The 18,053-nt window shown below is 39.2% G+C and overlaps 2 protein-coding genes across 4 annotated transcripts in view; both read right to left on the bottom strand.

The window, feature by feature from the left end:
• The window catches only part of LOC115218348 (phospholipid phosphatase 1-like), a 17,214-nt gene extending 17,154 nt beyond the window's left edge, over positions 1-60 (bottom strand). For 2 of the 3 annotated variants that reach the window (XM_036508186.1, XM_029788109.2), the window contains exon 1: positions 1-60. This exon is cut by the window's left edge and continues 113 nt beyond it. The gene's annotated coding sequence lies outside the window, so the exon portion shown is untranslated. The other variant, XR_005001639.1, reaches the window with a different exon arrangement.
• Positions 61-11,308: 11,248 nt separating this feature from the next.
• LOC115218426 (transmembrane protein 33) overlaps positions 11,309-18,053 on the bottom strand; it is a 38,632-nt gene continuing 31,887 nt past the window's right edge. Inside the window, exons 7-8 of the mRNA XM_029788235.2 lie at positions 16,243-16,326; positions 11,309-11,991 (exon numbers count right to left, since the gene is read on the bottom strand). Of these exons, the coding sequence (XP_029644095.1) occupies positions 11,859-11,991; positions 16,243-16,326 (217 nt within the window). The 3' untranslated portion in view covers positions 11,309-11,858. The remainder of the gene's footprint in view (positions 11,992-16,242; positions 16,327-18,053) is intronic.

Here is an 18,053-nt window from a genome sequence, read left to right on the forward strand (position 1 = left end):
CTCGTTTCTTTACAATGCTATTTTCTTCAATCATTGATGTTTTTATTGCAGAATCTCACAACCCAAGTTGACGTCACATCACAAAGGATGGGTGTCTTCTAATTACCTCAAGTGCCACTTTACCATTTCCTCGATATCGTTTCAATGGGAGCGTGCGCTTGTCTTACAAACTGTAAATATTACACCTTCCCTTTGTCTACAATTTAAATCCTATTCACTTATTCTCTCTTTATATATCTATCAAAGTAGTTTTGCTGTAGCACTTTTTGCATACAACTCTTTTTTTTTTTGCTATTTACAAATAATAAATTTTTTATACTTTTTGTACTTAATGAAAATAGAACCAAATTAAAATTTACGTAATCAAAAAAAAAAAGAGAGAGAAAAAAGAAAATTCTGGATAATTAGCATTAATTGGCTGGCCAGAAATAAATTGTGCATCATCATTGTTATATAACTGGTGGCCACCCTATTCTAAAAGATTTTCCTATTTTGCATGGATAATAATTTTCTTTTTTCCCTGAAACTTAATATTCTGAGAAGTAGTCCTTTAAACGTGGGTGTTCTTTAAGAACAAATGATACTGCTATTTTAACCCCAGAAAGACTCCTCCTCCAGCTGGTTATTCAGTGCATCTGCACTCAATGTATATTGCAAGCGGGGAGAGAATTCCCTTCCATCCTAGCTCTGAGGTCACCAGACCACATGATTTCAATCTTCTTGGATCATCCTCAGTGATGGGCACTCATCTGCCAGACATGGCAATTGTGAAATAGATTCCAGAAAGCTATGCAAATGTTTCATTGTATGATCAGACAAAATGGTAAAGGAATTACCCTGGAGAATGTTGAGGAAAATACTCTGAAAGAGTTATTGTACCTCACAGAGCTCATTCCTGCAGTTGGCAACTGTTATTCTGATCAAATGAACAAGATTTAACTAAGGTAGACTTCCAGCATGTGATTTTGGTATAGTTGTAAGTTAACTTTATGTCAGGTGATGTCAGGAATCTGTTGACTCAGGCCAAGGAGGGAAGTTCCCAAGAATTGCCTGGTAGAGTGAATATAGTTTAAAGGCACGAAAATTAAGTTGTTCTTATCTTGACTTGCACTCGAGTACCGCTGGCAGATTGTTCAATTGTTAACATGTGTTGCCATGACTTCTCTTCATCAAGTCTGGCTTCTACCACTGGCAGCATGAAAAAGAGGGAAACTTTTCTTCTCACTTGCCAACGTTATGCCATCTCCCTACCTTCTGGCTTCCTGTGCCATCTCTGACTCTCACCATATGCCTCCCCGCAATCTAATGATAACTGCTCCCCTTTTCTGTTTTGTAATCGTCCGTCCACCTGGGGTGGGGGAAGCGACATTCCTTTTGAGATCTCCATAGGGTCACAGGGCTGGCTTCTCTCTTCCCTTCATCATCAGAAGAGTTAATCACCTTTTGACTATGCAGGATGTGACGTGGCATTCCATCCACTGACACATTATTTAAAGTACAGATTGTGGTCACCTTTCCTTTTTCCCACTGCATTGTGCTCCGAGCATTCAGGGACTTCGCCTCCAGCCAGCACAGAACATAATCCCTTCCACCGGAATATGGCCCTGTGCAGGGCTGACTCTTTGGCTTGCCCTACTCTAGGTGACATGTACCAAAAGACAGCTTCCATAGGGGAGATTCGTCCCCTCTCAGTCATGGCTTTAATCATAGTGGTGCTGCTCTCCAATCCCGTATGCAGCTCTGAAGAAGCATCTTGTGTTCCATCTTCCAAGCATCTCTTTCTGCTGCTCTGAGTGAGAAACTGCACTGTTATCCATCAGTAGCTCGTCTACAGGCATCTTTTCCAAGAACACCACATTCAGCACTTCTGTCTCCACCCTGATTTCTCTCCTCATAACCATTCACCCCAGTCCACAGTTGACCACTGAAAGGTACACCTTTCTCTGATAGTGTGTCACATCAATGGCTAGCCTCCTCTACCCAAATCTTTCATGTGTGCTTGGGGCACACATAAGTCAATGAATTGTGCTTCAAATCCACAGCAGAGTTGCTGCTGCTTGGGCTATAACTCTGTCCAAAATACCAGGCTTCACTTGTTTTAGAGCCATACCGTAACACACAATGCTAGATTTCTCAGGGTATTTTTATGGTGGTGAATGTAGAGGCCTGTATCCATTGACACCTCCCTGTCTCTCATAGAAATATCCAGCATTGTGTTTCAAAACAATTGAATATAAACTTTCAAACATTGTATGCACCCTGTGGATGACATATATGCCCTGTGCTAACATATACACTCTGTGGATGACATATACGCCTTGTGGTAACATTATATACACTCTGTGGAGGACATTTTCAGGTTTGCAACAAAGGTAATTTGTAACTGTGCTGTCTGTCAAAAGAGAGGAAAATTGAGTCCTGAGTGACATGTCAGGGTGTAACTGATGCTACAAGAAAAACTACTGAAGACTTCCCACGCTGCTGTGAATCGATGGACTTTTCACAATTCACTGGCAAACTTCACATGAAGAATGCCTTCAACTTTATACCCCCAAAACCACATGCTGGAATTCTGTCTTTGTAAAAATTCCACCCATCACACTGGAATAATAGTTGCAAACAGTGCGGTCAAAGCCTGTGAAATACAAGGGTTTTTCCATTGCAGTTTCTCCAATATTTCTTAGAATAATTAATTCAATGCTTGATTATTATATTTTCCATTTTTTGTTGCCTCCTTTTACTTGTTTCAATCACTGAACTGTGGCCATGCTGGGGCACTGCCTCAAAGGGTTTTCTTAAGAAAATTGACCCCAGGACTTGAGCTTTTCATTTAAGTCTGGTACTTATTCCATCAGTTCCTTTTGCTGGACTGAGAAGACATAGGAATGTAAACAAACCAACACCATTTGTCAAACGGTGTATGCGTGTGTGTGGAGGATACACACACACACATAACAGGCTTCTACACAGTTTTGTCAACCTGATCCACTCAGAAGACTTTGGTTGGCCTGGGGCTATAATAGAGGACACTTGCCTAAGGTGACATGCAGTGGGACTGAACCTGAAGCCATGCTGTTGCACAGTGAGCCTCTTAACCACACAGCCATACCTAAACCTTTATACTTCAAGATCTTTACACACAAGCTACCTTGGTCAGCAAGACGGACTGACTTGTGATGGATGGTACTGGTTTTATTGGTCAGCAAATTTAAAGAGTTTTTATGTGAAAGACGAAAAATTAGGAAAGAAAAAAGACTCCACCAACAGAGAGAGAGAGAGAGAGAGATGAAAAGAAAAAAGGATTTGTAGAGAAAAATAATCACGAAATATGGTGGAATAAAGTCACAGAAATGTTTGTGTGTCAGTGTATTTTGTGTTTGACTTGATCCCAACCATTTTTCAGTCAGTTTATTATTTCATAAAATATTTTGGTTTCCGGAAATTCTGGAGTGGTTTTCACTTGACTTCTTCAGAAGCTTCATAAAACTTTAAGAATGAATAAATAAGAGACTCCATCAATATAGAACAACAATAGTTAAGTTGCTGTTGATATATTTAAGGTAGGGACTATTAAAAGGATTCATTCTTTGTCAGAAGGGAGTGAAATGGAGTATGTGATGTTCATGGATTTCCCAGGAGAATCAGTGACGCAGGTATGCTGGGAAACTTTATAGCAGGAAGGCTTCAGGATACAGCAGCAGGTCACAAGTATTTGGCCCTCTCATTTGTGTCCACTATTTTGAGGAAAGCTTTACTTCAAGGAAATAAATATTTATTAAATATTTAATTTTTTATTGAAAGCAAATGATGGTTGTCTTTCTTTAGAATCTTGATAGAAATATTTTTGTGCTACACTGAGTAATGGCTTACAGTGTCACTTTAATAATAATAATAATAATAATAATAATAATCATCATCGTCGTCGTTTAACGTCCGTTTTCCGCGCTAGCACGGGTTGGACGGTTCGACCGGGGTCTGGGGAGCCAGGGGCTGCTCGATGATGATGGTGATGATGATTTCAAATTTTGGCACAAGGCCAGCAGTTTTGGAAGAAGGGTTAAGTCGATTAAATTGACCTCAGTGTGCAGCTGGTACTTATTTTATATACCCTGAAAGGATGATAGGCAAAGTTTACCCTGGTGGAACTTGAACCTAGATGGATGAAATGCCACAAAGCATTTTGCCTGGCATGCTAATGATTCTGCCAGCTTAACTGTTTACAAATATTGGTTTTAAATTTTGTCCCAAGGCCAGCAAGTTTGGGGTGGAGTCAGTTATATCAACCCCACTTATTCAACTGGTACTTATTTTATCAAAGTTGACTTTGAAGTCAGAATGGTAAAACAGATGAAATGCTTTGTAAAGGCAGACAAAATGGATGTCACCATCAAACATGTAGAGTCCCTTAATAATCAAGACATGCAGAAATATTAGCTTGTTTGGTAACAGGTGAGTGTTAGCAACAGGAATAACATCCAGGAGAAGAAAATCTGCTTTACCTATGAAAGCATGGAAAAGTGAACACCAAAGTAATGGTACATATATGTATACCTCATAATTTTTATATGTATTTATTATTTATATAATACAGTAGTTATATATTTAGATCTAAAACACCTAATATAGTTATATATTTATTTTACATGCGAAAAACATTTGAGCGAGTGCCATGTAAAAACTCTTGTGCTGGTCTTGTGTAAAAAGCACCCAGCACCCTCTGTAAAATGGTTGGCATTAGGAAGGGCATCCGACCATAGAAATTAAGCCAAATCAGACTGGAACCTGGTGCAGCTTCCTAGCTCTGGTCAAACTGTCCTACCCATGCAAGCATTGAAAATGGACGTTAAAGGATGATGATGATCATGCTCATACGCATGTGTATCTACACACACACACACACACACATTAATTCACTAGCAACAGTTTCATTCAGCATCTTCCTAATACAATCTGCTACTTTTTGAAAATTTTTTGCTGTTTTTATAGAATTGAACTGGTGACCTTTGTGACCTGATGTTGAAAACAGGGTCTATATCATTGCATGGGAAGAGACTAATAAGGAAAATAAAAGTCAAATAGGTGGGGATCCCTACATGGGTTGCTTGACCTTTAAAAAACAGCAGCAAAATCTCCTTCAAATCACACCTTGTTGTCTTATAAAAGAGATGTAAAATAATGTGGCCCTGGATTATATATCTTTAAGAGAATGATATACTAGGGATATCACATTGATGTGGTTTGACCCTTGAATGAAGAGAATCCCTTTTTACAGAATCCCCAGCCCAGTGCTATGAGGTTTTGCCACCTTTAGCATCTCATCAGGAAAATCAATCATTTAAGTGTTTGCTTTAAATTTGAACTTCAGATAATCAATACCAACACCTCCTTCATCTGACAACGCACCCAATACCTGAACCGTTACACAGTTATTTAACCAGCTAGAAAAAGCAGCGAAATTTCCTTCAAATCACATGCAACCATCTTATAAAAAGGTTAGATTGTATTACGTAGTTCTAGGGTTTTAGAACATAGGATAGACCAAATGGTCATGGTTGGAAGGCTTTTTGTTTTAGGTTTGCATAAACAGGGTTGACTTAGTGCTACACAACAACAACACAGACACAAGTACAAAAGATGGAGGGAAATCATATAATAATAAGAAAACAAAAAAGTTGAAACTAAAAGAGCAGGAAGTGAACCATTTTAGACGAGTAAATTACGTATGTGTGACCAGTGGAGTCATTATATCCAATTAGCCTAATTTCCTTCTGAAATTCAACACTGAATCAAACAGAGATTTCAAATGCCACCCACACATGTGAAGATCTAACACAGTTTAAATGTCTCAGCTTGTTTCAAGGCAATTCCTGGAATTGGAGAATACCTGGGAAACAATATACAAGGCATCGGTTCCGATAAATTGTTTCTAAAAATTTCCCGATGAAATTATTGGCTCAATGATCCGAGTTGTTTAGAATTAATAGTTTTGTAGACACAATATTTTAGAATCATAATTAATACTTCTCTGGGAATAAAATTTCAGTAAGAATTTGTTGGCAGCAAATGATGTAAAATCTATTACAGCATATTTGATTCTGGTAAATTTTTCCAAATATCAACGCTAGTGGGATAATTGTTATTTTCCCTCAGAGATGCTACAGCAATTAAATACAGAGATAGCAACTATCAATGTCTATCTTGTCACAACATAATCTCAACAAACACAACTGGGTGAGTTCACTTACATAAACACCAGAGTAGTTCCAGGAAAACAATTGTCAGTGTTTATGCCAATGCTCCAGTCTTTCTATGATTTTTCTGTGAACACAATATTAGTTTCTCTCTATTACTATTGCTGTATGTTTACCATTCTTTATGGACTCAACAACCATCAGTTATTCTATGTTAAAAAGTTTATAATTCTCTACCAGCACATCAACTATTAAGTTTCTCCATCTTACTGCTGTAGCATCTCATAAGTTTCCTGTGGATACAACAACCACCAGTTACTCAATGCTGCAAATGCTGAGCCTCAACAATTCTCTGTACCCATAACGATTATTAGTTTCTCCATGTGACTACTGTGACACCCCAACAATCCCTTTCTTTAGGTTACTACCTCAGAGTCTCCACAATCATAATTCACTGTTCTCAGTTTTGTATTTTATTTTCTTTCCTTGATTTTTCCTTCCACTTTGTATTGTTTTTGATGCGTCTTGAAACTTGAATCTCTCTTACACAAATGACTTTCACTTACCTCTCTTTATACCTTGATTTCAAATCCTGCATAAGACAACCATCACACTTGTATCAATAATACATGTACCAGTGGAATATTAGTCAATTCAATTCAACATGAAGCTCCCTTTTACTAAGCGAGAGGCCATATACAAATTAGCATGAAGTGTAAGGATGCAGAAAAACATCAACTTGCTAGAAATAAGAGCTAAAGTCTTAATTAAATCACAGTAAAGCACCAAAATAACAGTAGGCAAGGAAATGGAAAAAATATATTCAAAAACACACCTATGGAAGATCATGCTACATACCCAAGTTTTGGCTTCTGGAAATTTAATCCATGATCCTCTTCAGTGGAGAAGTTTTCACTTCCTCATAACTGGAATAATGTTTGCCTCTCAAACCCTCTTTTGTGGCGCCAAAGAGATGATAGTCAGAAGGCACTAAATCTGGTGAGTGTGGAGGTAGTGAAGAAGTGGCTCAAAGAACAGTCAACAGAATTTTATGGGGCAGGGATACATGCTCTCATTCGAAGGTGGAACATTGCTACTGAGAGAAACAGTGACTATGTTGAGAAGTAGGTATGTGATCCACAGAGGACCAGCTTCATTTTGATGTATGATACATGTTCCTCTGTTGGTAATTATACCTGTCCTAAACAAAATGGCATTACTTTTTGACGCACCCTTGTTGTGTGTGTGTATATATATATATATATGCTATAGTCTCAGGTGCACCAAAGCCTGGTGAGTGGATTTTGTACACGAAAACTGAAAGACTGTCATATGTATGTGTATATTTGTGTGTGTGTTTGTACCCACACCTTGCTTAACAACCAATGTTGCTGTGTTTATGTACCCGTAACATAGCCATTTCGCAAGACACACCAATAGAATAAGTACTAGGCTTACAAAGAGTAAATCTTGGGTCTGAGTTCTTCAATTAAAGGTAGTGCTCTAGCATGGCTGAAGGCACATGACCAAAACAAGTAAAACAATAAAAAGCTATGGCATTTTAAACCCAAGCAACATCGGTAATCTCTGCTACTATATATATATATAAAACTGAGCATGTCTTGTGTTTTTCATTAAAACTTGAGAACAACCAAACCAATTTCATTCTAATTCTATATGTGCCTTACTTAGGGTCCATGCAGTGTCACGGGCCAAAAACATTTTTAACTTCTTGCCTAATGCAAGCCCGGAGCAATTTCTTATTTCTTACACTATTTCAATATTACGTGTCAAAAGTTTAGACTTGTTGGTAATACAAGAATTTCCAGCTTCACTAATTATTTTATAAAACCCTAAACGTGCTTAGTGATCTCATTCTTTGACCCGATCCTTTCTTCTGTTATGGACAGCTTCCAGTTGGAACACAACACTTCAACCTACCCCATTCTTCTTCTTCTTTTGTCACATGTGGTAACCATATTAAGTCTGCAGCACCACAGTTGATACTTTCAATAGTCAGTTCGTGTCTCTTCCATGCAACTTGACATTACAAACCTGATTCCATTATCTCCGGATCACATCAAAAGTAATCCTTACATTAGCTTCTGATTGTGACATTCTATGACATGGACAGAGACAGACAAGCTTCGTTGCCAACAGAGGAACTGCTCTCAAATAAAGCACCTCCTTCCTGCATTAATTTGGTTAAATGGCCACTCAGAATCTCTCCATTTTAAACTGAAGTAACTGGACTTTAATACTACCATGACCATCCTGTTAATTTCTTGAATAATCAGGTGTACAAAGTTGGCTGCCATTTGTAGCATACGAAGCAACCTTATTTAAATAATCCCAGAAGATATTACTGTTGGGCAAGCTGCTTTTCAAGAATACTTTGAGGTCAGCTAATCTGCTGGAAATAGAAATTCCATCAAATTAATCCAAGAAGCAAACTCTGGATAATGTAGTCCTTGATATACTGTCAAAAAAAAAAAAAAAAAAAATACAGGCGTGGCTGTGTGGTATAAAGCTTGCTTCTCAACCACATGGTTCTGGGTTCGGTCCCACTGCATGGCATCTTGGGTGATTGTCGTCTACTATAACCTTGGGATGACCAAAGCCTTGTGAGTGGATTTGGTAGATGGAAACTGAAAGAAGCTCATCCTGTGTATGTATATATATATGTGTGTGTGTGTGGTGTGTGTGTGTGTGTGTGTGTGTATGTGTCTTTGCATCTGTGTTTGTTCCCCCACCATTGCTTGACAACCGATGGTGTGCTTATGTCCCTGTAACTTAATGGTTCAGCAAAAGAGGCCGATAGAATAAGTACTAGGCTTACAAAGAATAAGTCCTGAGGTCGATTTCTTCGACTAAAACCCCTTAAGGCGGTGCTCCAGAATGTCTGCAGTCAAATGAAACAAGTAAAGAAAATATAGGCGCAGGAATGGCTGTGGTAAGTAGCTTGCCTACCAACTGCATGGTTCTGGGTTCCGTCCCACTGCCTGGCACCTTGGGAAAGTGTCTTTTACTGTAGCCTCGGTCTAACCAAAGCCTTGCGAGTGGATTTAGTAGATGGAAACTGAAGGTAGTGCTCCAGCATGGCCGCAGTCAAATGACAAACATAATAGAAAAACGCAAAACCTTTCACTGAGAAACAACCTTCAGTTCTAGCCTAGTTAGAGTTATTTCCCTTGCAGTGTTGACACCGTTTCATCTCGAGACGAACCAAAAGCCCCGGGAGAATTCTTCGGTTCGTTTGGCCAGTATGACAAAGACCATGCTGGAGCACTGCATTCAAACGACTGTTTAAAGAATTTAAACATAATTAATCCAACTGCCTGTTCTAGATGAGATAAACGAAATAGCAAAGTTTTATTCAAATTGGCTTACATCAGAATTAACAAATTTCATTCTAGTTAAAACTAAAATTGTTAATCCCGATGTAAAGAAATTAGGCCATAGCTGTGTGGTTAAGAAGTTTGCTTCTAAGCCATGTGGTTTCAAGTTCGAACTGTACAGTACCATGGGCAAGTGTTTTATACTACATCTTCAAGCTAAACAATACTTCAACAATAGAATGTGGAGGGTAGAATATGCTGAAGACTTTTGGCTAGAAACTACAATCAGTCTTGCTTCGTTATTGAATGTAGTTTAGTAACAGGGACCACACCTTCAATTATTGTTTTTTTAGGTCTAATATAGTTGTGTTGACGTTGACATCCTGCCAGTCGCCCCACCCCAGGATATGACAGGCCTTCAACACTTTACATCCTTCCTAGATTTACTATAACCATTGCTAATGACTCAACCATGACCCTCGTTTATTTAACCGGAGCAATGAATTATCAAATACTTCAGTTTAGAAAACTGAGAAGCAAAATTAATAGAAGAGCAAAATCTTCAGATTAATTTGGACAAAACTAGTCTTAAGGTCATTAAATACATAAAACTGCTTTCAGTTTTTTAGATTTCACAGTTAAATGATAAAATGGTAAGTTGGCAGAATTGTTAGCATCAGGGATAAAATGCCTTGTGGTATTTAATCAGGCTTTCTTTGTTCTGAGTTTGAATCCTGCTGAGTCAACTTCACCAATCATCCTTTCAGGGGTTGATAAAATAAAGTACCAGAGCTGATTCTTTCTGTCAGAATTGGTAACAACCAACAAGATGGTAGGAGCCAACAGCAACCATCTTTTGTTTCTCCCTCAAAAATTCCATCATAAACCAACAGTTGTTGTCAAAGAAGCAATCAGAGTAACATTCAGTGAATGATGCTGCAAGGAAGGAATCTGGCCCAAATACTCTATTTTATTTTCAAATGAGCCAGGTCTGGCTTCTTACACCTACCCAACAATGTCATTCTAAAAGTAAACTATCACATCACTGAAATCTTGAATATCTCAGATAATCCATAACGGATTCAAAGCAATGTGAATAAATAAGGATTACATTTGACAGAATAATCTGAATGCTAAAGGGTTAAAGTATAACATTGTAGATGCAGGAGCAATCCTGTGTAGTGAAGAAGTTAACTTCCGAACCACACAGTTGTAGGTTCAGTTCCAAGTTTTGGCTACTAAAGCCCTGGGTCAACCAAAGTGTTCAGAGTGAATTTGGTAGATGGAAGTAGTGCAAAAACCTATTGCACATTTGCAAGATGTATGTATAAATGCGTTTAATGCATGCATGAATGTGTGTCTTGATGTTGCAGAACAGCTGTAAACGAACATCAGTGTTGTACAAGCAGTGACATTTATAATCTTGTGTGAGAGTGACCAGTGTGCTATGTGCTTGTGTGAAGGTTGAGGGAAAATATTACCCAGCGAAGGAAACATGTGACACCAAAGAAATGTATCTGGCCATAGAAAATTTGCTTCAAAGAATTTTGTCTCACACAATTATGGTGAAGTGGATGTTACAATTCTGTTTCTATAACAGGGATGAAACTCAACTGGAATCAATGTGACAGATTTTCATGTTGGAAATGTGATCTTTTATTTCCATTTCTTCAATAAAATCAATGGATGTTATAAAAAAAGACAAACAAAACACTTAGCATATTTATGACAATATTCATTGAAAAGCAGAAAAATATCGTGATAAATAGTTTGCCAAAATTACTTTTAGTCTTCAAATTTAGACTTGATGATATCCATTGTCAAGTTTTTATTATTTTTTTTTACACATGATAGGGTGGTTCTTCATTTTAATAAAAATAAATAAAATAAATAAAAGAGAAATGAAAATATGTTCCTCAATAGAATAGTATTATTAGTTGTTATTATTATTATTAGTGAATTTTGGTGAGTAAATATATGACAGAAATGGAAAGATTAAGAGTCAGTAGAAATCTTTCAAAAAATAAAAAATTAAGAAAGCTATGAAAAAATAACAAAAAAAAAAAAAAAACCCCAATAGTTTGTTATTGATTGAATTGGGAGAAAATACTTTGTTTTTCTTGTTAAATTCCAGCTGTTATGTCAAACGGAAAACTTTGAAGAAATGCTTCTTATCGGGACTAAAATAAATACCTATATGCAGTAATTTATTGATGACAAAATAGTTATCTTTGTCAGCTCCCCACCCCCAACCTCGTTAACACAACAATTAATTTGTAGTATATTGTTTAGAGTATTAATTAAATAGTTCAGGTATCAACAACTGGAGCTAAGAATTGGTCTGTGGAGCGAGTCGAGAGATTAAGGCAATTCCCCTATAACAGAAGTTCTTCAAGAAAACAGGACACTGAGGTCTCGAACACAAAGTCTCCACGGTGATACGCATTTCATGAAACAAAGTCCTGCAAAAGAAAATACAGAATTCTGTTAATGAAAAGAATTTCTGCTCCACAGGACGGACACACAAAAACAGGAAAAAAAAAAAGTCTAAGAAGCTTGCTTCTCAACGAAATGGTCTTGGGTCCTCTCTCACTGCAACCTTGGGCAACTGTTTTGGGTCAACCAAAATCTTGAGAGCCGAGTTGGAAGATAGAAACTGAAAGAAGCCTGTCGTATGAGTGTATATGTGTGTGTGTGTGTGTGTGTATACACATAAATAGAGGGTGCAATGGGTAAATTGTTGCCTAGTCACCCATATAGTTAACCAGGTAATACATGAAGGAGTCACACCCAATGACTGGTGTAGCAGCACCAGTAGTCAACTGCTACAAAGGTAAAGGTGACACTTTAGATACAAACAATTAGAGGCATCAAGTTGTTGGATCAGGTAATGAAGGTCATGGAGAGGTCATAGCCCAACTAATTACAGAGAGAGTCAGTCTAGATGAGATGCAGTTTGGGTTCGTGCCAGGGAAAAGCACCACTGATGCCATATTTCTGGTAAAACAGCTGCAGGAGAAATACATAACCAAAGACAAACCTCTGTACCTGGCTTTCGTTGACATGGAGAAAGCCTTTGACAGGGTCCCCTGATCCCTTATCTGGTGGTCAATGAGGAAACTAGGGATAGGTGAATGGTTAGTGAGAGCTGTGCAAGTCATGTACAGGGATGCTGTAATAAGGTAAGGGTTAGCAACGAGTACAGTGAAGAATTCTGTGTAGGGGTAGGGGTCCACCAAGGATCAGTCCTCAGCCCCTCTTATTCATCATAGTCCTCCAGGCAATAACAGAGGAATTCAAGACAGGATGCCCCTGGGAGCTCATCTATGCTGGCAACCTTGCTCTAATTGCTGAATCACTATCAGAACTACAGGAAAAGTTTCAGGTGTGGAAACAAGGATTAGAATTGAAGGGCCTCAGAGTCAACATAGCTAAAACCAAAGTCTTAATAAGTAGGAAGGCAGACAAATCACAAATCCCTTCAGGTAGACGGCCCTGCTAGATCTGTAGAAAAGGCATAAGATGTACCAGGTGTAAGCTATGGACACATAAGAGGTGCAGCAATATCAAAGGGAGGCTAACTGGGAAGATAGTTTTTGTATGTGGCAGATGCTCAGGTGCTATAAAAATAGAAAATGTGCAGAGGACAGCTTCTATCACATTCCAGGGAGAAAAACTACAAGTAGTTGATAGCTTCCATTACCTAGGGGACCAAGTCAGTAGCAGGTGAGGGTGTGCTGAAAGTGTAGCCGCTAGAATAAGAATAGCTTGGGCAAAACTCAGAGAGCTCCTACTTCTGCTGGCGACAAAGGGCCTCTCACTCAGAGTAAAAAGTAGACTATGATGCATGTGTACGAACAGCCATGCTACATGGCAGTGAAAATATGGGCCGTGACTGCTGAAGACATGTGTAAGCTTGCAAGGAATGAAGCTAGTATGCTCCACTGGATGTGTAATGTCAGTGTGCATGCATGACAGAGTGTAAGCGCCCTGAGAGAAAAGTTGGACTCAAGAAGCATCAGATGTGGTGTGCAAGAAAGACGACTGCGCTGGTATGGTCATGTGTTGCCAATAGATGAGGACAGCTGTGTGAAAGAGTGTCACACCCTAGCATTTTAGGGAACCTGTGGAAGAGGTAGACCCAGGAAGACCGGGGATGAGGTGTTGAAGCAGGACCTTCGAACATTGGGCCTTACCGAGGCAATGACTAGTGACCAAGACCTTTGGAGATATGCTGTGCTTGAGAAGATCCGACAAGCCAAGTGAGACCACATCTGAGCATGATCGTTGCCAGGGCCATGGACTGGCTCCCGTACCGATGGCACGTAAAAAAGCACCATTTGAGCGTGATCGTTGCCTTACCAGCACATGTGCTGGTGGCACGTGAAAAACAACATTCAAGCATGGTCATTGCCGGTGCCGCTGAACTGGCTCCCGTGCAGGTAGCATGTAAAAAAACACCTTTTGAGCGTGGTCGTTGCCAGAACTGCCTGACTGGCCCTCATGCTGGTGGCATGCAAAAGCACCCACTGCACTCTCGGAGTGGTTGGCATTATGATGGGCATTCAGCTGTAGAAACTTTGCCAGATCAGATTGGAGCCTGGTGCAGCCTTCTGGCTCACAAGTCCTCAGTCAAACCGTCCAACCCAGCATGGAAAGCAGATGTTAAACAACGATGATGGTGATGATGATTTTCGCGCATGTGCATTTTGTTAACTACACAGTATAGTAGGGTCAGTTGGGTACCATCTGTGAGAAAAACAGCATTATGATGCAAAACACTCAGCCAGAAATTTGGAAATGACGTGCTGTACTACTTGGCATTCGTGCCGGAAGTTACAAAACGATCATTTCAGAGTATTGGGTGTCAATCTGAGGACAGTGCAGAGGATTCAGAAAGAGTTGGATGAGTGTAATGATGATTATAAAGGTACGGCAGCTCCAGGGACATGTGAGTGTCTGAGTTTCTTATAAGGCCGGTAGTGTATGAAAACATTTGTTATTCCTCATACAAGATGAGAAAGGGTAAATTCTTATCCCAAGCCATCAAGGACAAGAGGAAAGATGATGCTATGAAGCTTTTGAACAAGCTCAACCATCCCTTCCAACCAAACATGCTTTGGTTTTTCTCAGACGAGAAAAATTTCTCCCAGGATCAAATGGTGAACACACAGAACAGCCATTGGCTTGCCAAATCCTCAAAACATGTACTGAGAGTGATAAAAATCAAACATCCAGTCAACATCATGGTATATGGTGTGATCACTTGTGATGGCGACGTTATGCCTCCATTCATCTTCCCACACAGCCTCAGACTCAACATCTGGCCACTTAACTCCCCAGACTGCAACCCACTTGATATCAAGTGCTGCCCTTGGCCAAGAGGGTGGCTGCTGGAAGACCCTATGTCTGGCAACAGGACTCTGCACCACACCACACAAGCAGGAGACTCCAGTCATGGCTGTCAGACAATTTCTACGACTACATCATCCCTAACATCTGGCCACCTAACTCTCCAGACTGCAACCCACTTGATTATTATGTGTGGGGTGCAGTTGAGTAAGAGACCAGCAAAACTCCTTGTAATACCAAAGATGAACAGAAAGCAAGGATTATGGCAGCATTCACCAACTTAAACAAGGAGACCATCCAGAAGTGTTACAGGAGATTCCAAAGTCGTCTGGAGGCCATAATTGAAGCTAATAGCAATTTTATTGAATAAATTTACTCTTTAGTATTTCAAGATAATTTTTATGCAATTTTGGTAAATGTATCTGTTAAAAATGAGATGTTAGTATTATTCTAATTTTTGTGTAATTTAGACAATTTATTCACCACACCCTGTATATATGTATAATCATTTAATGTTGGTTTTCCATGCCGAGATGGGTTGGGCAGTTAGACTGGAGCTGTTAAGGCCAGGGGCTGCACCAGACTCCACAGTCTGTCCTTGCATGGTTTATATGGCTGGATGCCCTTCCTAATGCCAACCACCCCACAGTATACTGGGTGCTTTTTACGTAGCAGCAGCACTGCTAACAATTCTACTGTGATGCCAGTGTGCGCACGTGTGTGTGTAACCTCAACACCACACAATATTTACATCCATCACAGTCATACTATGAGCGATGTTCATTTCCAGTCTTCTGTGAAAAACATGTCTGGCCATTGAGAAATATCACCTTGAAGGGTTGGTGACAGGAGGGGCATCCACCCATAGAAAACCAATCCCAACAACTTCCATCTGAGCCAAGCAAACATAGAAAAGTGGACATTAAATGATGAAATATATACACATATATATATATTCAATACATTGCCTCAGATGTCATACACTTTTTCAATGAGGGTTATATAGTAGACTGAGTGTTTGAGTTTATCAGTTCCGTAAGGAAAGGTCAAGTCCACCTAGGCATATATTCTTTAAACAGGTACAAAGTCATAAATTTAGTGGAAGTGACAGACTCAGATTGTTCCCCAATATATTACAGGTACTTATTTTAGTGATAGTAGAAGGATAGCAGTTAAAGTCAATTCCAGTGGGATTTAAATTAAGATTGTAAATACCACAAGGTATTTTGTCCAAGGCTCTCTTCCAGTTCTACTAATTCACCATCAAAATGGTTTCTAAAAGAGATTTAAAGGCCACACATTTTTATTTTTCAAGTTAAAAGAAAAACAAACCCTTGCAAACTCCCAAATTTGTTACTCACCTGCAATATGGATTTCTCCTTGAAGAATAGCGCATGGTTATGAAACGGTAGTAAATAAATGGCAAAAGCAATGAAGCTTTTCCTCTGAAATGAAAATAAATTGGAAAAAAAAATCATCAAAAGTTGATATTTGGTAAACCTATGAGAGATTTATTATTAACTCTTAACATGGGATGTCATGGAAACGAAGAAGTCAAGACATAAGCTGTTACGTTGTATGCAATCTAGTCAAGTCCCCTGTATGTAATCTAGTAAAGTACCCTGGCAATGTAATATATTAGCACCATGGTTTGGGGGCCTCTGAATAGAGGTAGAACCTCTAGTGTCTGGCAGCTGCACCTTGCCATGGATGGTCAGGTGGACAGGCATTACTGGTCCTCATTCAACTCCTAATCTCTCACTTGATAGCTCCTAGCACCGTACCCCACTTGTGCTGGTGGGGATCAGCCAAATGAGGGGATGGTGTTAACACTGTGCTAGTAGGTGAAAAATCCTGGGTAAGGCTTCCAAAGGCGTCAACCAGCTGAGGCTTATGGTTGTGGCCAACAACTTGGAGAGAAATTGGTGCCAATAATCTGAACTGCTCATAATACATTCTGGATGATGATAATCAAATCAGAATCGGATGTCAGCCAGGGTCACTGACTCTACAGAGGTAACTGAAGACTTTAAAAGGGGCAAAATCTAGTTACATCGACATCAATGAATGCCCCAATGATCACTTGGTCAAGGAATAGGAAGGAAGGAAGGATATTACCATCCTAAAAGTAATCAAGAACCCTGCCTGAAATAAAAATCAAACACTACAAATTTTAAAATTGTCTGTTACGATGATGAGGGATCCAGCTGATGAATAGAACAACCTGCTCAGAAAATTAGCATCAAAGTGACTGATCACTGCACAGACATGTGTACCCTTAACACAGTTCTCGGGGTGATTCAGCATGACACAGAATGTAACATGGCCCTTTGAAATACAGGTACTACTCATTTTTGCCAACTGAGTGGATTGGAGCAACATGAAATAAAGTGTCTTGCTCAAGGACACAAAGCACTGTCAGGAATTGAACTCATGCAGCTTATATTACCTTGTAACGGAGTCAAGTATGATATTGGTTTCAAATTTCGGCACAAGGCCAGCAATTTCAGGAGTGGGGAGGGGGTGAGTTGATTGCATCAACCCCAGTATTCAACTGGTACTTATTTTATTGACCTTGAAACAATGACAGGCAAAGTTGACCTCGGTGGAATTTGAACTTAGAATGTGAAGACGGATGAAATGCTGCTAAGCACTTTGCCTGACATTTCTAAGGATTCTGCCAGTTTGCTGCTTTATAGACGAACCTAATATTAACCCTGGATACGTAATAAAGTATTGTAATGTAATCAAGGGCCCAGTATTATAATAGACGTCAAGCAAAAAAACAAACTAAAGACATTTAGAAAAGGAAAAAAAAAAAAGAAAAAAAAAACAACTTGACATTTACTTTCAACAATCTCAGTGTTTAATATTTCCTGAGGATTTTTTTTTATTTTGTCAAAAGATAAAAGCAGTGACAGACAGTGGTGGTCATGACCTTCACTCCTGACTTTATCTCTCTTTACACTAGAGATAATCCTGGTTGATGTTTTCAGTGAGATTAGGAGGAAGAGGAGATAGAGGAGGAGGTAGGGGGAGGAAGGATTGGTTTCACTGCTTTGAGTAGTCTGAGAGGAGATCAAAACATGGTGAAGGAAAAGGGATCGAAAAAAGGAAGTGGGTGCAAGTTTATGAACAAATTATTTCATAATAGGTAAGAGTTTGTAATTAA

This window comes from Octopus sinensis, linkage group LG13, assembly GCF_006345805.1.
Source record: "Octopus sinensis linkage group LG13, ASM634580v1, whole genome shotgun sequence".
In the NCBI taxonomy this organism is placed as follows: Eukaryota; Metazoa; Mollusca; class Cephalopoda; order Octopoda; family Octopodidae; genus Octopus; species Octopus sinensis.